This window comes from Accipiter gentilis, chromosome 7, assembly GCF_929443795.1.
Source record: "Accipiter gentilis chromosome 7, bAccGen1.1, whole genome shotgun sequence".
NCBI lineage: Eukaryota > Metazoa > Chordata > Aves > Accipitriformes > Accipitridae > Astur > Astur gentilis.
The window spans coordinates 4,402,585-4,424,356 of record NC_064886.1 but is presented as its reverse complement, the minus strand read 5'-3'; the positions used below and the strand labels follow the sequence as shown (position 1 = coordinate 4,424,356).

Sequence of the window (21,772 nt, the reverse complement as noted above, 5' to 3'; positions counted from 1 at the left end):
AGAAACACATACTCCTGCTGCACCAATGGACTAATTTGAAAGTTTCATGCTTCTTCCACTACCTTAGACTCTGGAGAAAACCCCTCCCGAGATCTTGTTTCCTGCAGAAAGCAGTGCCTGCGGCCACAGTAAATGACTCTGTGATGATGTGGGGCCTGTAATTAGTCTTTGTCAATATCCTGTTCTGAGTCGGATCTCCTGGGTTGCTCTTCTGCAGGGTGCAGTGAGGCTACGGGTCTCTGTTGTTGAGAAGTTTTCTAGTTAAGTCAAAAATCTGAGACTGACACAGTTTTTCTGACTGCTTTGTTACCTCTTGGTGTTTTCTTTGTATCAGAAGTTTGATTAACCCATTCAGCCCTGGGCTGCAGTAATGATTTTCAGGGTATTTAGTAGATCACCATAAATGAAAAGTCTTCCCAAAGACCTTCTGACACAGATATCCTGAATGAGATGAAAAAGCAGTAGTCCAGGATTTTACCTCTTTTTTTTTTTTTTTTTTTTCTTTTTTCTTTCCTGCAGACGCCTTACTGGCAGACCTGGAATCCACCACCTCACATATCTCCAAACGACCGGTGTTTCTAACAGAGGAGACGCCTTACTCCTATCCAACTGGAAACCACACATACCAGGAGATTGCTGTGCCACCTCCAGTGCCCCCACCACCTTCCAATGAAGCCCTGAATGGCACTGTGATTGACCCCTTAGACCAGTGGCAACCCAACGTATCCAGATACGTCCACCAGCAAGTAAGTGAATGTGTGCAGATTGGGGAGGGTGCATGCTGTTTTTGTTGGTGCAGTATCTCTCAAGGAAGTAGATGAGAGAAGGGAATAGCAAGAAGTGAGGATGAGTTTGACTACAAACAGAGTGGGGAAATGGGGGGAGGTGTGGGTTTTTAATAGAACTAACTGATTGGAGAAAATGGCAAAAAATAATTTGAAACCCATCGTCGTTGTTCTGACAAAATGGTAGTGTGATGACATTAGTGTTAGTCATCTATTTCGTAGCTTGTGGAAAGCAGACTGGGGGTTTCCAGCACAGATCTGCGACTCATAGGCAAATCTGAAGCAAGTGGAGAACAGTTGTTCCTGGTGTAGTTCATCTGATAGAGGGTGGCTTGGCTATATAGCAGATTTTTTTTTTTCTGCTGGCCTTTGTTCTGCCCTATCCATGTGTGGGATTGCAATGCAGTAGTGTACATATTTGCTTTGTATTTTCTGTTTCCAATGCAAATCTCATTTCCACAGCCTCAGTCCCAGTCTCCTATATACAGCTCTAGTGCCAAAAGCTCCAGTGCCTCCATTCCTAGAGACGGGCTCAGCTCTCCTTCTCCACGTGCCAGTGAAGAGGAACACGTCTACAGGTACCTTGTCCCTGTTAAGAGATAAGCCTGACTTAAAACTTGAGCCTGCTGTGGCTCAAGCTGCCGTCTGTAAGTGGAAACAAACACTGCTCTCTGTATATGTTACGTTGCCTTGTGTGGGTTTTGATTACCTCTTTTGTAAGAGGCCACTATAACTTTCACACTCATTTCAAACATTGACCTGGCCCTTTGGTTTGCTCAGCTGCAGAAGAGGTTAAGGATCCATCAGACAGAACAGGATCTGGATTGTGTTGTGAAGGATATGATCCAGAGACAAGTGACAAATCGAACCCTCTGTTAAGCAGCACAAAAGTTCTTTAGGAGGTGGGTGGCCTTTGGGTCGGTTATCCTGGGGAACTCAGTTACCAGTAGCCTAGCAGGATGTGCAATGACTTAAATTTTCAAGTAAATTCGAACTTTTTAAAACGTTCATCTCGGTAGATGATAGATAGGTAACTAGCTTATACTTGCAAAGGCAGCTGCTCTTACACTGAGAGGTTGGAGGAGTAGCCTGTACGGTAGGACAGACCTTTCTGCCAACGTGGGGATGAGTGAGGAAGAGGCTGTCAGAACTTCATCTCTGATGGCCCGCTACAGTGTACTCTGTCCTGGGTACCTTTTTACAGTGTGGAGACTGGTGTTTCTCTGGTGTTGTGTTCTAACCATGCCTGGCTCTTTCTGCTAAGGAGGAAGTTGCTTTCAACCAGAACTGATACTGGGTGGAGGCAGGCATATTCAGAGATGGCCCAATGGAGGTAGTAATTGCAATTTTTTCAGATGGCTGCATGCAATTACTTCAAAATGGAGATAATTGCAGCCATAAGTCCTCCTGTTCAAGGGTCTGGCAGGGCTTGGTTCTGGTGTGAATTGTAGCTTGTGTGCTTGGGTTGGGATGAAGTATGACCTCCACAGATTGTGTTTGTGGATTATTTTTTTTTAAGTCTGAAGAGAAAGATGATAACTGCCCTTACAGAATTTCATAATTGTCACTGGTGTTACAGGTGTCAGAGTCCTGAAGCCTGTTACATATTAACTTCTGAGCATAAAGTGGTAGTGTGCACAAGACAGAAGTTCCCATTTTGGATTTGGAAAGTATTGTTTTGATAAAATAAGAATCTCTAGAGCATTAGAAGTTATTTCTTCATTTGTAAAACTAGGAGAAAATAATTTCACTGCCATTGATGATGGGAAGACTGTTATTACAGTGTAATTACTACAAAGATCACTGCATTGGTGCTAAGTTTTGCTTTGATGAAATAGTTTGCAGTTGTGTGTGGTAAATGGGATCACCCATGAACAATAAGCAATAATTACAGCCGGTGTTTTATACACACTTGTACACAGGTAAACTTCTTTCAAGGCTTGTATATTTAACACAGTAGAAAATAGTTTCAAATTACTTTCTTATAAATTGATTAGAGTTCCCCAAATTAAAGGTTTGAGGACTTGAAAAGAGACCTTGAGTGCTGCAAGAGGCTACCACATAACCTGCTGCTTTTGACTTTTTGTTGATAGCTTTTTGTTGATACTTTGCCTCTTTCTCCAGTCTGTGCTAGCCCTGCATTCCCTTGCTTCAGGGGGAAGGTTTTTGCTGCTTGGTGTGATGTCAGCAGAAACAAGTCATTTTCCTGTATGTGAGCTAATGGTTCTGCTGCTGTTCTGTGTGTCTTGGATCTGCATACGGTTAACTCTTTCCTACAGGGCTGTGCAGCTCACAGTCCTAAAATCTGAGGCCCTGTCCATCGCTATTTCTCTATAACTGATAACTGAAGATGTGGCTAAGCAGTGGCTGTGTTGTAGTCATTTCACAAAGCACACATCTTCTTTCCCCCAGAGCTAAAAGGATCAGCTTGAAAAGAATACAGTACATGTGTAAACTTTGTGAACTTAATGTAAGTTTTCCTCCATCCTTCTGCTGTATCTTGACATAGAAGTTTCACGCTTCCCTTTTATCTTAGTTTCCCGAACAAGCAGAAGTCTGCAGAACCATCTCCCACAATGACCAGCTCCTCTTTGGGCAGCAACCTCTCAGAACTGGACAGACTTCTTCTGGAACTGAATGCTGTTCAACATAATCCTGCTAGTGGCTTTCCAGCAGGTGAGGAATAGCAAGACATTTGGTATGAGTGCATAGTTTGATTCTCAAAATAGTAGCCTGATTTTTCCTTCCAACATCCTTACTGAGGGAGAACTCTCCAGCCCCTGATCAAAGATTCATTTAGTGTGGGTGGGATCTGTTGAAGTCTGTGGTGCAGCACCCTGCTCAAAGCAAGGCCAACTTCAAAATTGGCTCTAACTAAAGTTTCAAAGTTAGATGAGGTTGCTCAGGCCCTTGGGCTGTTAAGTTCTGAATATCCTCAAAGATGTATGTTCCACAAGATTTCTGGGCAATTTGTTGCTCTTGCCTGTAATGAACATGTATGTATGGACCTAGGGATCTGAATGGCTTTTTTCTGCTCCCCTTTCTTAAGATGAAGCCAGCAGAAGCCCATCACTGCCCAGCGTGACTGGACCTCACTATGTCATCCCAGAGAGCAGCAGTTCTGTGGGAGGGAAGGCTGCACCCCCTACAAAAGAAAAGCCAAAGCGAAACGGTGCACGTGGGATCGAAGATGTGCGTCCCAGTGTGGAGAGCCTGCTGGATGAGCTGGAGAGCTCTGTGCCAAGTCCAGTGTGAGTAGTGTTCTGCTGGTTGCTGGCTTGGGTGGGGTGGAACAGGCTCTTGTGGGAATAGTGATTGTAGTGTAGGGGCAGATGCTGCAGGGGACTGACAGTAGGTGGGCTTTGTCTCAAGGGTCAGAAATCAAGCAGCTGCATGAAGATGCTGGTGCTCTTTTATCTACTCCTGGATGAAAAAATACCTAAGTCATGTTAAAAGAGGTTCAAACTCGGATTTATAGCTGATCACAAATACCCACTGTCTGACAAAATGAATGTTTGGTCATTGCCCATTTCTTAATGGATAGGGGTTGTGTCTGTACACACTCATGTTAGACTTGGCAGAGAGACAGGGTCTGTGTGTGTTGTGGAACCTGGGTCTGGGGGAGGGCTGGCCAGGGTGGGCAGTGCTGATGAAATTTGTGATGCTGTGCTTGCTTGGGGAAGCAATGGGACTTTCAGTCTAGGAGTGCTCTCCCAGGCTTAAATGCATTTTTTTTTTTTTATTATTTTTTTTGGTCAGCCCTGCAATCACTGTGAGCCAAGGTGAGGTGAGCAGCCCTCAACGGGTCACCGCCAGTCAGCAGCAGACCCGTATATCTGCTTCTTCAGCTACACGAGAACTGGATGAGCTGATGGCATCTCTCTCTGACTTTAAGGTACCCTATCATGACAACTTAATACTTCATCTTGTCTCTCCCTACCCCCAGGCTCTCTTGCCCATTAGCCACATCTACTGACTTTGGTCTCCAGAACGCCCTCTTCACCTCTCAAACTTGTTCTGAGAAACTTCCTATGGTGGTATTTGTGCTTTCTGAGTGCTGCTGTAGGTGTTCTCGACTGCTATAAATTCTCATCACTGGCAGGGTAGGGCAGTTCTAGGGTCTGTTTTTCCTTTGGTTCTGCAGTTTGTTTGCCAAAGATAATGAGCTTAGTTACTGCTCAGTACAGGGTGAATTATTTTGCTGTGCTATGACTTAACAAGAAGTTAGGGGAGCATGGGACACCAGTCTGCTTACTGACAGAGACCAGACTCTTCTGTTCTGTGGGATGACCCTCCTCTTTGGAGTGTATTTTTACCCTGATGTGCTTTCCCTGAGGAGCATCTTCCAGGCATGTAATGTGAGCACTGAAGCCTTTGCATCAGACAGCTGGAGACTTCAAAGGTTTCCATCTTAAAACGGTATTTCTTATTCACCTCAAAGTGGGATTAAAGTCTGAGCTTCTTGTGGGGGCAAAGGATGGCAAATACTATTCAGAATCTTGTCTGGAAATCAAACTACTGTATTGGAAAAGAACTGCTACTTCAGTCACAAACAGCACATAAAAATCCCATGATAGGATAAGCTCAGGAGTAACTTGCCCATGGTCATCTTGAAATGTGAAGCACTTGGCATATGTACTTGGATAACTTGTTCTTTATTCATATAGGTATGTTAACATTCTCGCACTAGATGGTTAACTGTGGAACGTATTTTCATGAGACTTCATTTACCTATAATCATAGCAAAATGAAAAATATTTTCTCTTCTTACTTTCTACTTTCAGCTGCTTTGCTTATAGCCTTATTGAATTATTCACTTAAATTTGTTCTGAGGGAGGCAGAGAAAGCAAATATCTAATATATTCTTTTTGTCAGTGTTGGGTCTGCCTTTCTTACATACACGTGCAAGTCTGCTTTCTAATCCTAAGAAAGTGTCTAACTCTCTGTTTTTTCCTCATGTGGAAGATTGTGCTGATGCTTGATGTTTCTTGTCTGTGCTGAACTCCATTTCCTCCTACCATGACTTCAGGTGGGACAACCAGAGCTGAGGAATGTTTTGTGAGGAGAGGTAGACAGGACATTAAATGACAGCTTTGCTGTTTGTTGCTCTCTCTGTGAGAGAACTCTCATGTGAGTGCTTTTGATGTGTGCTGTGGGTTTCACGGAGGTCATTACAATACCTGGAGTTTTCACCAAGTGCGTGAGTTCAGAACCCAGCAGTAAGCGTGCACGCTCTGGGTCACTTCACTTGCCTTGCACTTGCTGGAATTCAATTCAGTCTGCCATTTCTGGCACATGTACTTCATTTTGTGAGAATCTAGGTGTTACTGTTTTCGCTAGGCTTACTGTAGTGTGTATTTAGTCAATTGCAAATATTGACACCTTAGTGTCAAAATGCCTTTTTCCTCCATATTAAGTCCTAGGGTAGAGTGCAGAATATCCACAAGTGTCTGTTTGGTCTGGTTGAAAAACTGCACTGTTGAGAAGCTGGAGGGAGTTCCCACCTGCTCCTTGCTCCTTCCATGTGCTGTGGGAGCTTGAGTGCTGTGGCCTTGTCCCTGCTGCTTTTATCAGGGCTCAGAAAACAAGCTCAAGGTGTGGTTCCTGCCACTAGCCTTTGCTCCTAGGTGAGCTCTTGGCAACTGAGAATGACCTTGTCCAGCACAGGTTTTCCTTGCAAGATACAAGGAGAGGGCATTTCGCGGTGTGGGTGTTCAAATGCTTTGGAGTCTTGAGAAAAGGCCTAAGAATCTTTGTGCAACTCCAATAAAACCTGCATGACAGAGACGAGCTGCTTTCTGTAATACTGCCTGCCTTCCTGGCTTAGTTTCTGGTTGAGCTCTGAGAGCAAACTGAAATGCAGCAAGATTATAAGATTTGGGCTTCATAAACACACCATTAGTATTTTTGTGATGCATCGAGCTCATCTGTGTCTAAACATTCTTCCTGAAGCACAAAGAACATTGTTTCTGTGATCATTTACCTTTTGTTAGGATTGTCATTGACTGTTTTTTAAAAGTTACTTTCCTTTTTCCTGTCCTCTGAGTTGCTTCATTTTCCCTTCAGTCTTTTTTGTTTGTTTTTACCTCCTCTATTTATGCCAACTAGTGGTGTTAGCTTGTCTAAAAATGTATTTCTAGTCTGTACCAGTGGCAGGATGTAAGGGAGAGAGGTGGAGTCTTTGCAAAGGTAAAAGATGAAAAGCTATTTTTGAAGTACCAGACCTATGTGCGGTTGCAAGAAATAGAACAGAAAAACTGAGTGTGATGTGTAATTAGTTGGAGTTGGTAATTGGTACAGCTGGAAGTTGCAGTAGATGGGGATGGGAGGAGTGGAGGCACCAATGTTTAGTTTCCCTCATAACCCAGAGTAAAAGGTGCTATTACAGGCTGATACATTACTCTATCATCTTTTGCTTGCTTTAATGAGTTGCTCATTCTTTTTGCTTACAGAATCCATTTGATTTTGGTAATCTAGCTCGTCAGTCAGCAGCCACTGAGATTACTTAATGCGCTTGTTTTTTCAACCTCTGCCATTTCTGTGTAATATGATGCCTGCTTAGTGCATAGCTAGATGCTTGTATTTAACTGTTCTATTACTGTTGAGTGTTTAACCGTTGCTCTTAGTTTGGAGCTAGTATGTTTCTAATATGCTGGAAATACTTGCTATTAAGGGAAATGGTAGTCTTGCCTTGAAAATGACTGACTTAATTTTAGGAAATCTGGAAGCTAAGTGTGAACCACAGTGTAAAACCAGGTTACTTTTACAGGTGCATCCAGCTTAGGTGAAATACAGGAGGAGGGCAATGTTGGGAAGCTCCCTCATTTCAACTGCTGAATGTACTTATTACTCCTCTTCTTATCTGCTGTGACTGTGGGTCTGTGGGTCTTGCTGTGCTACTCGAGGGGAGGAGCAATCTGTAATGAATTGCGGGCCCCTATTGCTCTTTTCTGAGTGCAATCTCCCTGTAGCGCTGCTGTTGTGACTTCACATATGTGTGTGTGCGTGCCAGCTCCTGACCCTTCGGGAATGGTAGCAGCTTAGGTCAGCTGAAGGTATATGTCTCTTCCATCTACTGGTAGATTTTGTGCATGTTCTGGTTAATTTTATCCTTTTGTTCATGATAAGTATCCCAGAAAGGTAGGTAAAGACTGAGATACCATGCATGGGCTTAGGAAGTTACACGCCCTGCTGCCGCAGAGCGTAAGCATCTAACTTCTTGAGGCTTCTTTGGAAAATGTGACTAAGAATCAGAGCAGGTCTTGATAGCTCTTGGGTTTGGAAATCCGTTGTGGATACATTTTTAAAACTGGGAGGGCTCAGCATTGATCTTAGGCTGTCCTGCTGTGTGAACTTGTCCAAGCCACTGTTCTGATTTTCCCTTTTTAAGAAAAAGAAGGAATGCCAGTTTGTCTCCTAGAGTTCAGCCAGGAATCACTGAAAATGGGGAAAGGAGGACCCATGATCTTTTGTTTTCAAAAGGCCCTGTAAGTCAAAGAGAACTCTGTATCAGTTGCTCTTGTTAGAGTGTATTTTGGATCAAAATTAATACTGATTCTATTACAATGTAAATGTGGAGTCATTGGCCTAAGGGGAAGAGGCTAATCTAGCCACCTAAGCAATGCTTACAAGGGCATGGAGTGACTGACAGACTTCTATAGATTCAGTATGTGTCACATCCAAGGTGAGATTAGTGATGTGAATAGAACAAAGCCCATGTCATCTGTTCTTGCTGTGAATGCCCTGAAGCTTTGTTTTCATTACCATGAACTCAGGCAAACGGAGCATTTTATTAGTGTATCAAGAAGAAAACGTCATGCTTTGTTCTATTCATTGATTGCCTTTTTTCCATCTTTGAAATGTAAAATCTACGTGTCTGACTATGAGTAAGTTAAAGTGACCTTTACTCATAGTCTAGACATTCCTGGGTTTGTAGCTGGCTTCCCAGTGGCTGCTGCATGCCCCCATCGCAGCTGCAGGTGAACACATACACATGAGCTATCACTTAGAAGGAGGGCATAGGAAAAGGATCTCGATGACTGTAGAACTTTATCTCCCATCGTACTGGTTCTGCTCTTTGGTATCTCATTTTCCTTCCTTACTCTTGGAAGTAAGGCTTTGGATCAATGTGACTTTTTGATTTGGAGGTCATGATTGCTATAATGCTTAATTCTTTGCTTTTTTTCCTTCTCCTTACCTCTGTCTTTTTCTCTCCTTATTCCTTCTGTCTCCTTTTTGCAGACTAGTTCCACTATGTCTCTGATTTCTGAACCCTTCCGAGAACCGGTTCCCAGTTCAGCAAATGCAGACTCCAGCAACACTCCTCACAGCTTAACAGTGCTTTCCCATTCCAAACACCCTTCTGCAAGTCACAGTGGGGACTCGGCAGTGCCGACGTCTGCCCCCTCAGCAGTCCTCTGCATTGAGGAAGGCAGTAACACTGTAGTTCTGCCTACTTCGGGGCATTCTGCCTCTCTTCCACATATGCCCTGTTTGCCACAAGTGGTCCCTGTGCCCCCACCGCGAGTCTCTTCTGGTTCTGCTACTCGTGGGGAGCAGATGACCTCTGCAAGCCTGGTTCAGCTGAGCAGAAAGCCTGACTCTTCTAGAAATGTTTTCCAGGCTGTGCCAGCTTCCAGTGTGGAGCTTCTGTGTAGATCCGCTAATGTGGAGGCACAAGGCCTAGAGAACAATTTGGCAAAAGAGACTGAGAAGAAGGAGCAGAGAACTGACCCCAAAATCTCAAGTGTACCAATTTCAAACACTTTAAATGGTCAAGGGAAGGGGCAGATACCTAAAGAGCTGGATCAGCAGGGAGAGTTCAGGGACAATTCAGCACTTCATTCCCAGGCCAGAAGTGTGGAAACAGCTTTAGATGAGCTGTGGGCCCTGGAGCTGTCTGCACATGTGCCAGAGGTACATGCAAAGAATGACAGTGTTTTAAATCCTGTGTATGAACCTTCTGTTGTGGCCCTGGATCGGTGGGATGTCTTCCCAGACACTAAAAACCCTTTGGGCTTTGTAGTGGAGCAAGGACGGAAGCTGAAAGCTGAAATACCACATGAAACCAAGGTAGATGGCTGTCCTGATCTGGTCAAGAAGAGGCAGGGCAGAGAGAGAACTCCTAGGAAGGCAAGTACTGCTAACATGAACAAAGCCGGAGGAGCCCAGGAAAATGAGCAGTTCAGAAGCTCTGCAGCTGCTCCAGAATCTACTGAAAACATTTGGAAAGCTGAATGGGATCTGCCATGCATCTCCAAACCACCCATTGAGAGGATATCTGCATCAGGCCAGGCAGGCAGTGAATGAATGTAGGAGTAGGACGAGTCCTAGCTAGGACTGTTCTCACAGTGCACTAACATTTCATGTGTGGTGTGAGTGTGCCTGGACTCACCCACACTAACAGCATGCAGCTCTGGGCAATGTTACTGACAGCTGCATGTCATGGAGTTTTGAAATCCTCTGTGTTATCTTGTGGGCTCTTCTGCATGTCAGTCAGCAGCACAGAACATGGCAGTTTGTAGGGACTTCCCCGTGAAATGGACTTTTATTCCCTAACTGGGGTAAGGCTCCGTCCATAGAGGCCTCTGAAAAGTTAAAAGAGCTGTCTCGTGCCACTGGAGGATGTTCCTGACTTGGGATGGCAGGTCCTCTGCTCTGCTAGCCTTTTTAGGTCTCACTGCTGGAGCTGTTAGTGTTCCTTCCAGTGCTGGAAGTATGCTTTTGTGCACCAGACATCTCTGACCAAGAGTCTTATGCCTGTAAAGGGCAAACACAGAGAGGTTGCTCTCTGTGTCTTTGTGATGCTGAGGTTTCTTTAATGCTCAGTGGAGTGGTCATGCTGCACCTCCTATCTTGGCTTCCTGCTGATTAATCTTTCCCTTCCTTTTCTAGATAGTTATTTTTGGCTGTTGTGATTATCCTTACGGGGTTTTTCCTTGCACTGAGTCACTGTTCTGGGCTGTGCCAAGAGGAATTTTGGCATCGTGGAATAAATGTCATCACTCTTCGTGTTCACAGTTGTCACTAATGGCTTGAGTTTGTGCTGTTGCATCTTGGGGCTTGCTCTGACATTGCTCCTCTCTGCTGATATGATTACCTTTGTCATTTAGATTAAATCTTTAATCAAGAGGACAAAAGAGACTTCGAATGTGCATCCAATGTATCGTGACCTCTCTCCAAGGCGTAAACTAGGTCCTGCCATATTTCACAAGACTGAGTCCCAAGATCGCCTGATTGAAGAGCTGCAGGACAGACTGGGCATTGCTAAACAGGAACAGGAAGAACGGAAAAGCCAGGATGACTGGCTGACAGAGGGGGTCATTATCACTGCCAGACCGCAGGGGGAAGAGCGTAATGGTGGACAGCAAGTAGAGAAGGTAGAAAGCAGGGACATGTGCTGGGAAATTCCAGCATGTCCCTCTGTTCAGATAGCGTTGTGTGGAGGTGCAGATTAAGTTTCTGAGTGGCCTAAGTAACATGAAATGAAGAACTAACTCTTTCTATTCACCCTTGTCTGGCCTGAAAAGGGAACCAGCTTGCGAGTCCTAGTTCTTGATGTTTAAGAATTGGAGTGGGATCTGAGGATGCTGGTGATGGTATCTGTTTTGCAGTCTGCTGCTGTCACGTGTCAAATGTCCATGTGGGGATTATTTTTAAAACCACACTGGGAAGCCTGTCATAGAGACGTGCTTTGTTTTCTCTAGTACTGTACCTGTGCAGGAAGTTCTGGGTATAAGATGGTGCTCTTCCTTGAGCTGCAGAGAGAAGCATGTTTTCTAGTTCCCTTCTCTTTCTTGCTGCTTTTTTGCCCTTAGATAAACATACTGGTAACAACCAGCCTTCCTGTTACAGGAAGTGCTTGTTGGTTCCTCTTTGGATTTATTCACCTTTCTTCTTCCTCCATGTCTTTCTAGGTGGTTTTTCCTCCAGAATCCCCGCTCCTTCCAAGGAGGACGGTCTCTGTTCCAGCCTCTCCCCAGCTCCAGCCTTCCAAAGAAGCTGCAAAGACAGTCCCTGCTAACACTGCTCCCTCTCATGTCTCTGGCCCTGCGCCTCTCCTCCCACTTCCACCTCAGCCTTCCCATGTGCCATCTACCCCAGCTCCTAGTCCGGTCTCCTCCTCTTCCTTCACCTTGGCTCCCCAGCCTCCCTTCCAGTGGGAAACTTCTGATGATGATTATCATGAGCTTTCTATTGTGGGCACCCCTCCTGAAGATCCTAGGCATTCCTGTTCTCCCCAGACCTCGACCCCTAGCACCAAGACAGTTTCTGTTGGCTGTCAAACTGAAGATGATGCATTCTTCCCACAGATGCAGGCAGGCTTCTCTCTTCTGGTTTGGTTTTTTTAGCAGTGTTTTCCTGTCCTAGTACTGCTCCCAACTTGACAGCTCAATAGATATAATGTTCAGGTAAAGGCTGGTACTGAACTCTTACATAGGAGAGAGGACTCATTGGCAGTATCTAATCCCAGCTGTGCCTGTCTAGCACTGCAAAGTACATGTCTGTGCAATAACCTGCTGCTGTGTGTGTGGTTCCTGTCTGTCCTGATGATCACTTTATGCAGCAGGGAGTTGGTATTTCCCTCCGAGATGAAGAAGGTAACTCTGAAATACAGGCTGCAACTCGCCCTGCCACAATCGCTCTTGGAGTGGGGGGAGTAAAAGTTGGCAACATCTCGATACTGGAAGGAGCAAATCAGCAGTCCTTCCTGTGTTTGCCTGTTTAGACAGGTGTCCACAGTGCGAGTGGATTTTGGGGAGGACATGGTATGATCAAGAGCTGTGTTCTGCATCTCCTGTCAGGGAAGGGCTGTAGCTCCAGGGTGGTAGGAAGTCTTAACGTATATGAGCAGTGCAATGATATGCTATGTTATGTGTACAGGCAGCTCTTGGGCAGTGTGTAAGGAAACATCTCTGCATCTTGAACTGTTGTACTTTTCAGGTGACCTCTGCTCCTCCTCTGGTCCACAGTGCCAATCTGCTGGCTGCTCGTGCACCCCTGGGCCCCCCCGCCCCTGAGAAGGCAGGACCTCCTTTCTGTTTCCTCAGCATGGTGTGCTTTTCTGATCAATGCGTGTGCTGCAGATGCTGCTATATCTGCTCTGAGAGCTCCCAGTGCCATTAATGTAGACAATATCCTGTAGTGCATGGTTTGCTGCTTGTAGAGCTCCTAACTGAACTTCAGTGATGGCAGATCTCATGGGTGAAGGGCGGGAATTTGAAGGGCCTTTGCATGATGAATTTACATGGATGCTGTGCTGAGTGTCCCCTGTAAGCAGCAGGCATTGTGTGCAGGAGGTGGAAACAAACCTCTTTTAGGTGTGGACTCATCTGTGAGCTGTCAAGAACTGGATCACCAGGCCACGAGGAAATTGTAGTGTGCACGGGTGGTTGTGCCTGCATGGAGGTCAGCTGTGGCTTGCAGGAGTGTGTGGTCTGCAGGCAAGGGTGAAGTGCTCTTCCTATGTGTTGAATTCATCTCATCTCGTTTCTCTCCAGATGGTATTTATCATTTGTGTGTGGCATGTGTGCCTGCCCAGCCTGGTGGCCTCAAGCCCCTGATTTGAGAGAGGACATGATTCTCTTTACACAGTCCAGCCCTTTTCCTCCTGCTGTGCTGTGCAGCAAGCCCTGGCTTTGTCCTGGGACTCTGGCTTTGTGTACAAAGGCCTGTTGTCTCCCTCTTGTGAGAAGTGTCCTTGCAATGGTGTGCTTTGGAGACATTCGCTGTAACTGTCTGGTAGCAAATAACTGCTGTGTGGTGGAGCGTTTGTTTTAAGCTCAGGACATTGGGGTGTGATGGGGACACTCAGTGCTGCTGGACTAGGAGAGATTGCAAGTCATGGGATGGCTGGGAGGAGAGAGGAGGGGAAAAGCTGTGTGTTAGGTGCCGTTGGTAGTCGTGCTGCACACGAGACAAGGCTGATGAGGAGTATGTGTAAAAAAAACCAAAAAAAACCCAACCAAACAAAAAAACCCCACAAAAACAAAACCAACAAAAAACAAAAATTATGTATCTCATGAGAATTTTTATACAAAGGAGTAGAAACCAGGGTTTGTCATTGAGTAAACTAGTTGACTAGAAGTACAACCAGCTGCAGGACAGGGAATAGAGCTTCTGTGACTGAAAGGGCAGGTTCTGCCAAGGCTGTGAAGCACTTCAGTGTGTCCCTGCTCCTCTGGCTGTGCTGGCAGCAGGCTGATGGGTTGCTCACAAGTGTAGATTTTATGTCTGTTTTAATCTGTCCTCTTCGTAAGAGAAAACGTGCTCCAGACCAACATCTCAGGGAGGGACTTCTTTGGGTGTCTCTAAACCTGACAGGAGCTATTGAAGTGCAAAGTCAGCTAAAATAATCTGTATTTCATTACTGCAATTTGCCTGTGTTGTGGTTTAACTCCAGCTGGCAACTAAGCACCATGCAGCTGCTCACTCACTCCCCCCCACCCAGTGGGATGGGGGAGAGAATCGGAAAAAAAGTAAAACCCGTGGGTTGGGATAAAGAGAGTTTAATAGGACAGAAAGGAAGACAATAATTATGATAACAATAACAAAATGACAATAATAATAAAAGAATTGGAATATACAAGTGGTGCACAATACAGTTGCTTACCACTCACTGACTAATGCCCAGTTAGTTCCCGAGCACCCCCCGGCCAACTCCCCCCAGTTTAAATACTGGGCATGACGTCACATGGTATGCAATACCCCTTTGGCCAGTTTGGTTCAGCTGTCCTGGCTGTGTCCCCTCCCAACTTCTTGTGCCCCTCCAGCCTTCTTTCTGGCTGGGCATTCGAAGCTGAAAAATCTTGACTTGGTATAAACACTATTTAGCAACAACTAAAAACATCAGTATGTTATCAAGGTTATTCTCATACTAAATCTAAAACATAACACTATACCAGCTACTAGAATGAAAATTAACTCTATCCCAGCTGAAACCAGGACAGCCTGCAAAAGGGGGCTTTGGTGGCCAAAGAGAACATATACTTTGTTTATAACTTATGAACCTAAGTAAAACATTTCTCCCCCTCCTTCTTGGGAAGCCTTTCCAAGCCATGTGTGCTGTGGTGGTGTGTTTCAGAAACAGTTTCTGAGACAAGTATCTTAATCCCTTTCCCCCCACCCCCCGTGCATTTCCAGCGGTCCAACAATAGACGTGGCAGTCTTTCCATTGCAGTCCTGTCTGCTGGGACTCTACTGTGGATGCACTGCCCTCTCTGTAGGTAAACAGCAGGCAACTTGAAGGGAGTTATTTCCTTCCTGCTTCCACTTGCTTAGCTCAGACTTGGGATGAGAGCCACCTGATGGGGGCAAAGGAGACTTGGAAAAAGATCTGCAGAAGGTGGTGCAAAGGGAGGGAGGGAGGGGAAGGGAGAAGATATTCTTAGCCGAAAGGGAGAAGTTATTCTGGCCGAAAGGAAGGCGAGATGAGGAAGAGGAGAGGGATCTCCATCAGAGAGGAGAGAGTGACAACTGAGAGCAACAGCACAGAAGTAGAGAGGGGTCAAGGGGAAGGGGCCCTCTGGATGGCGTCTCTGCTTTGTCAGCTGGCCAGGAACTGATGAGGTAGAGGGAGACTTTTGGCAGAGGCTTAGAGAGTACTGTACTCGCTGCTTGGGATCTGCTAGTGACTTCTGCTGTATGACAGTGAAGGAAAATCAAATCCTTGGTTCACAGCTCTGCTATTACACATCCCAGGGTCTCTGCACGTCTTTGCGTGGACAGAATACATGTGTGTACTTGGTCCTGACTATCACTGTCTTCTGCAGAGAGTGTAGCTGTCTCCTAGCCATCTCCTGTCCGTCTCTACAGAGGAGCCACTGGCAGCAACAGCAGGCATTTATCTTGTAAGCTCAGCAGCACTCGCCTTACAGTCTTTGTTTTCTCTTCCCTGCAGTTCATGGCGCAGGGGAAAGCCGGGAGCAGCTCCCCTCCATCCACAGCCTCCAAGCCTGGCAGTCAGCTGGACACCATGCTGGGAAGTCTCCAGTCTGACCTGAACAAACTGGGTGTAGCTACGGTTGCCAAAGGTGTCTGTGGAGCCTGCAAGAAGCCTATTGCTGGGCAGGTGAGTTGAAGGTGCTGTCTCATTGCTCAGTCTTGGGCTGCAGCTGGGAGTAACGGGGAGGGCTGTTTCGTGAGGCTGAAGAGACTGGAGATGCTGGAGAAACTGAAGTACTCTATTTATCCACTGGCTAGGTACGCTGTAAGCTCCTCCAGTGACCTCTACCCTGCCCTTGAGGGACTCCCTCTCCTGAGATGATAGGTAATTCAGTTTTCATGCTACCCCAGTCCAGGGCTCACTTGAGTAGTAGAACTTATCATTCTTGCTGACCTCCAGCTGGTATCTTGTCATGTGGTCTAGGGGAGAGGGAGATAGAGTTGCCCTTCATAGTTTTTCTTCCCAACAGGTAGTTACAGCCATGGGGAAAACCTGGCACCCTGAGCACTTCGTCTGCACCCACTGCCAGGAGGAGATCGGGTCACGTAACTTCTTTGAGCGGGATGGTCAGCCCTACTGCGAGAAGGACTATCACAACCTCTTCTCCCCTCGCTGCTACTACTGCAACGGGCCGATCCTTGATGTGAGTTCCTTGAAGGGGGATTAAGGGTGCTGGCAATGTGCTGCAGGCCTGGGTGTCAAAAACTCCACCCGTGTGTCCTGGGTGGAAGATTTTGTTTGGGGACTTTTATTTTTCCTTTGCCCTGGCTCTGAAAGGGAAACAACTTGGCCCAGTCAAATTCTTACACTAGCAAGAGGAGTTAGTCCCTCTTACCTTCACTGAAGTTCCTTCAGAACCCCACATCGCTCCATCATTCCGATAATGATTCCTCAGCATTTGTCTATTGGTAGCCTGTAGTAACAGGCACCAGTGCTAGTCCTGAGAGCTGGACGGGGCCCTGTATAAGGGAGGAAGCAGTGCCTAAGATCCTTTTAGGGTAAAAAAAAGTGTGCAGTGGGGAAAGCCTGAATGAGCCAGAGGCGGGGGAGAATTGACTCGGCTCTCTAAAGGACAGTCTATTTTAATGCACGCTCTTGTCAGTACCAACATTAATGTGTTCTTCCCCCCACCCTGCCCCCGCCTTACCTCCAAGCTGAAGCCATCATTTACATGACTTGCACTTTGTTTTCTTCTGAACAGAAAGTGGTGACGGCTTTGGACAGGACATGGCACCCTGAACACTTTTTCTGTGCCCAGTGTGGAGCTTTCTTTGGACCCGAAGGTATTGCTGGTTTATGCATTCTCCTCCCTGAACCGCAGACAAATGCATAAGGCAGAGCTGCTATTAGGGGGCAGCCTGACTGATGACAGGGGAACTACTGAAGATGGAAGTTCCAAGAGATATAGCAGTTTATGGGGGAAGGATGCTAGCAGTAATCTTCTTTTCTCCCTGGAGAGGAAGGGTATGCATGTGCATGTGTGCACATGGGACAGGAAGGGCAGCGGGCAGAACAAGGAACAGCTACCTGCTCTGTCTGTGCATTAGCAGAGGGAAGGATGATGCTACCCATGCTGGTTACGCTGCGGAGCTTGGCTGGTGTTAGGTAAAGATCAGGAGCTGATGCTCTTTGCCTCTATTCTCCGTTGGCAGGATTTCATGAGAAGGATGGCAAAGCCTATTGCCGCAAAGACTACTTTGACATGTTTGCTCCTAAGTGTGGAGGCTGTGCCCGGGCTATCCTGGAGAACTACATCTCTGCCTTGAACACCCTGTGGCACCCTGAATGCTTTGTCTGTCGGGTAAGAAACCCAAGGTTCTCTGCTGCTGCTGCTGTACGACCCCTCTCATTTCCACCCTGCAGGCATCTGGTTGCTTATCGGGAAAAGGCGTCTGTGGGGTAGTGAAGGGCAGCCAGCCCCACAAGATAAAAACATGTCAGCAACCAAACACCTTCTTGTTCCTCTGCCTGTTTACATTAAACTTTGTAGCTGCTTTGGTCTTTCTGTTCCCAGCTGCAATTATGGGCTTCTGCAGCAGCTCACAGATAAACAGAGACATTTTCTGTGACCTTTAAATAATTATAAGCTAAGCTTCTCTCTAAGCACTTGCCTCAGCGATCAGATTTTGAGGATCTTCCTCCCATGCTCCATCTGACAATGTAAACTAATGAGACTGACCTTGTTCAGACAAACATGCAAGTCAGTGAAATAGTGGCAGGCTCCATACAACAGGCATAATAAACAGGAATACTGCAGATGAAATGCTTGGCACTCTTTCAGAGAGCCTTGCAAATATTAACTCTTACAAGCCCCAAGAGCTGAGCAAAATCAGCCAGCGTTTGCTAGATTGGGAAAGAAAGGCAGAGACCAGAACAAGCAGCAGAACCGCAAGCTGCTAATTCCTGTTGTGATGCTCAGAGCGGACTGTCACTGTGCTGTTGGGACTGACTGTCCAGAACTATCTGTGGCTCCCAGAGTGGTGTGCAGAGAGTTGAGCCAGAAGGTGGCAGTCCTGGCTGCGTGGGGCTGTGGAGCGGTGTGCCTTTTTGTGCAGAGACTGAGACTTCCGTCAAGCAGTTCTGCTTTCCTTTCCCCCTGCTGCCACACTGTGACTATTAGTGGGGCCAGCACTGATGTCTTCCAGGACACGAGATGGGATTCTCTTCCTGTTTTTGCTAAAGCAGAGCAGACTTTTCAGCTGTCCTGCTGAGTGAGGGAGGGGACTTTATTGGACTAATTGTCAGCATTAGAAAAAGTCTTGGACTTGCTGCAGGCAAACTAAACATTGCAAATGTTTAGCTATTCATGCCTCTGCATGCTGTTTGCTGGACTCCTGTGTATGTGTTGGGGTCCAGCTGTGTGTGGTATACTGTGTGTCCTCCCTGGGGAAGAGGATGGTGTTGGGGCTGAGCAAAACCAGGATTCTGGAAATCTGGCTTCTCCTCTGGGCCTTGCTGCTGATATGTATGGTAATTCTGGCAGTATCCTTAACTCTCCCCCACACCCTGTTGCCTTAGCTTCCCACTTGTACAAGGAGGGGAGTCCCCCCAGTCTTGCAGGGAGAGTGGGTGCTTCTGTGCAGGTTCTGAAGTGTAGCATCCTCAGCTGCCTGACATTGAGGGGGGTGAGGAGCTCTGGATGCTAATAAGTACATAGCTGCTGTATCCTCTTCTCCTCATCTGTTCAAAATCATTAGCACTGTAGAACAAACAGCAGTTTCTCCCAGCAGCGATGCGTGTGTACCTGGTGGATATGTTTCAAGATGCACGATCCTGTGCAAAGTGTATCAGTGGAATGCCAGCCATTCTGGAGAGATCACTCGTGAAAACGAATTGTGCTTCATTTTCGCAGTTGGAACCAGCCGCACGTTCATTAGAATTCTGCTGCATGAAAGTCTGTGTTGGTCCCTGCTTCTGCCTGCCATTGTGGGGAAGCTGGAGTGAGATTTTTTAAAAAAAAAAGAAAAAAAGGGAAAGGTGCTGCAGTGTTTCCCATCTCAGGGGAAGGAGTGTTTTTTCTCCTGGCTGGGCACATGTGGTAGCTCATCTGTATAATTTTCTTTGTAGAAGTGAAACCAGCTGGGGGAAGGAGCATGGTTAATTCCCTTGCTTGTGGCTGTATCTCTCCCTCTCTCAGCCTTTCCTTGGAAACTCTTCTTTGTGGAGAGAGCTTGGCGCTCTGAACAGTATGACAACGCTGAAAGGCAGCAGTTCACCCTGCTCACAGTAGAGCTAGGCTGTGCCACAGAGCAGAGGAGGCTTGTGGAGCTGCCTGCATCCCCAGCTTGTTACACATTCTGTTCCCTTCTGCTTTGTCCTCCTGCAGGAATGTTTCACACCGTTCATCAATGGCAGCTTCTTTGAGCATGATGGGCAGCCCTACTGCGAGGTGCATTACCATGAGCGTCGTGGCTCGCTCTGCTCCGGTTGCCAGAAGCCTATCACAGGACGCTGCATCACTGCTATGGGCAAGAAATTTCACCCCGAACACTTTGTCTGTGCCTTCTGCCTCAAGCAGCTCAACAAAGGAACCTTCAAAGAACAGAACGACAAGCCCTACTGCCAGAACTGCTTTCTCAAGCTCTTCTGTTAGAGGCATCATAGATGGGCGCTAAGCATCTTTCTGCCACCCCCTTGGCAGTTCTGTCTCTCTGAACATTACTGTGATTTAGAAATGCTACCAGGCAGGGGAGGAGGGTGGGGTGGGGGTGGGGTGGGAGTGCTTTCTGCTGCTATGGAGAGGCAGTAGATCCAGAGATGAGATGGACCATTAAACTGGAAATGCCCTTGCTGTGTCTCAGTAGAGAGAGGCTGAGTCCCCTCATTACGGTGTGCGTGTCTGTGTGTGTGACTGACAGCTGAGCTTAGCTTGAGGGCTCCAACAGGGAGATTTTACCCAGCCCCCTCCTGGCAGAAGGAATCTTTGCCAGTACGTTTCAGCCTGTGTCAGCTCCCTGAGCGAATCGTGACAGTTGCAGACAACACAGCCCTCCGCTTTGACACCTCTTTCTCAGGCTTTTGTCTGCATGTGTGCAGTCTGAGCAATAGCACAGCAAGGGCACACTGTGATCTCCGTGCCACTCTGGCTCCACTCACTAGAGCCACGTGGCGTGTGTGACTTACTGAGATCAGAGCATCAGCACAGGCAGCCAAGACCCTGCAAGGGTCTCTCCAGTTCCATTACACTGTAAGGAGATGATACCACTTACTTTTTTTTTTCTTTCTCTTTTTTTTTTTTTTAAAGAGCAATCAAAATGTTACTGTGTGGGGCTTTTTTTCCCTGGTTTGTTATTCCCTGCCTTTTCTCAACACACTGGAGCAGGAGGTGGAGTAAACCCCGACCATGCCTCAGCACTGGTGTGTGCTCCTGTGGGTGACGTCCTATGCCAGGCACCTCCGTCAGCACCCAGGCCTGCTCAGGGCATCTCCTCCCCTTGCCTGCTGCTCCCGGGAGAGAGGAAAAGACATTGTCCCTTCTTTAAAAGCAGGTGCAGAGAGGTTAGAGCACAGCCTTTTTCATCCATCCTTGTCATGAGCGAGTGTGATGTGTGTGTGTTTATCTGGCCTGAAACTCTCCCATCTATCGGGGCCTGAAATTGTCACAAGAGCGGGGAGAAGTGGAGGGGTTTAAGAAGCCAGGAAAAAAAAAAAATCCAAACTTTATATCCTTTCTTCTTCCTCTCTTTGCTAATGAGACCTGTCAGCCCCTTGGTATTTCCCTTTTCTGTGCTCTTGTTAAACATGTTCTACTGAGAGATGCTAGAGCAATAACCTTTTATATTGACTGTTACTGGTATAATGAGTCCCTTGGGTCAGGTGCGTGTGACGCACTTGGAGTTTTACTATCGAAGTGAATACTGTATCCTGTCTTTGATAAGAACTGTAGATTTCTACACTGATTTTGAATTCATACCTAATTTACTTTTAATCCTCTTATACAGAAATCGGTTTTGAAGTGATTTTAAGAAAGCAACTTTTATATCAAGCTGTGCTGTTCTAGGCAGTATGCCAGTTGTGCTGGTTTACTGAATCTGTAACCTCAATGCTTTGTTAAGCCTAACTAACATTCAATATTTTCTTTTTATTGTGGGTTGGGAGGGGCTGGAATCTATGGGGAAGGAAATGTGACTAGTATTTTTTTTTTTTCCTAGCACAGGCAGGTGAACTGTGAATAGCTTTTCTTCTCCCCCCCCCCAATCCCCCCACAGGTCACCTAAAAGTGTGTTTTTTGGTTTTTATTGTAACCTGTAAACTGCTGTAATTGAATCACCTGCCATTCTCCCAAAGCCCAGCTTCCAGGATGTTACAGTGAGTCTTAATATGATCCTGCAGGGGGGAAGAGCTCAGACCTTGGCCCTCGGTTTCTCCTCCTTCAGCCACCTGAAAACAGAGCAGGACTAATTGGGGAAGGGGTTCCTTTTCTACTGTGGAAGAAAGGTCTTGTGACAAAGGAGAAGAAACTGGGAGAGACAGACTCTGTTCCTGACTAGCTGTGTAACTTTGGGCCAGTCACTAAACCTTACCGTGCCTCAGTTTCCCCATC

At 46.5% G+C, this 21,772-nt stretch overlaps 1 protein-coding gene across 2 annotated transcripts in view; it reads left to right on the top strand.

Annotated features, from left to right (window-relative positions):
- Positions 1-19,919, top strand: part of PXN (paxillin) — a 48,240-nt gene extending 28,321 nt beyond the window's left edge. For both annotated transcript variants that reach the window (XM_049804193.1, XM_049804194.1), the window contains exons 2-11: positions 520-746; positions 1,248-1,363; positions 3,322-3,461; positions 3,835-4,036; positions 4,545-4,680; positions 15,685-15,855; positions 16,199-16,372; positions 16,931-17,012; positions 17,382-17,530; positions 19,556-19,919. In XM_049804193.1, coding sequence (XP_049660150.1) covers positions 520-746; positions 1,248-1,363; positions 3,322-3,461; positions 3,835-4,036; positions 4,545-4,680; positions 15,685-15,855; positions 16,199-16,372; positions 16,931-17,012; positions 17,382-17,530; positions 19,556-19,822 — 1,664 coding nt within the window. In that variant the 3' untranslated portion in view covers positions 19,823-19,919. The remainder of the gene's footprint in view (positions 1-519; positions 747-1,247; positions 1,364-3,321; positions 3,462-3,834; positions 4,037-4,544; positions 4,681-15,684; positions 15,856-16,198; positions 16,373-16,930; positions 17,013-17,381; positions 17,531-19,555) is intronic.
- The last annotated feature ends 1,853 nt before the right edge of the window (positions 19,920-21,772 follow it).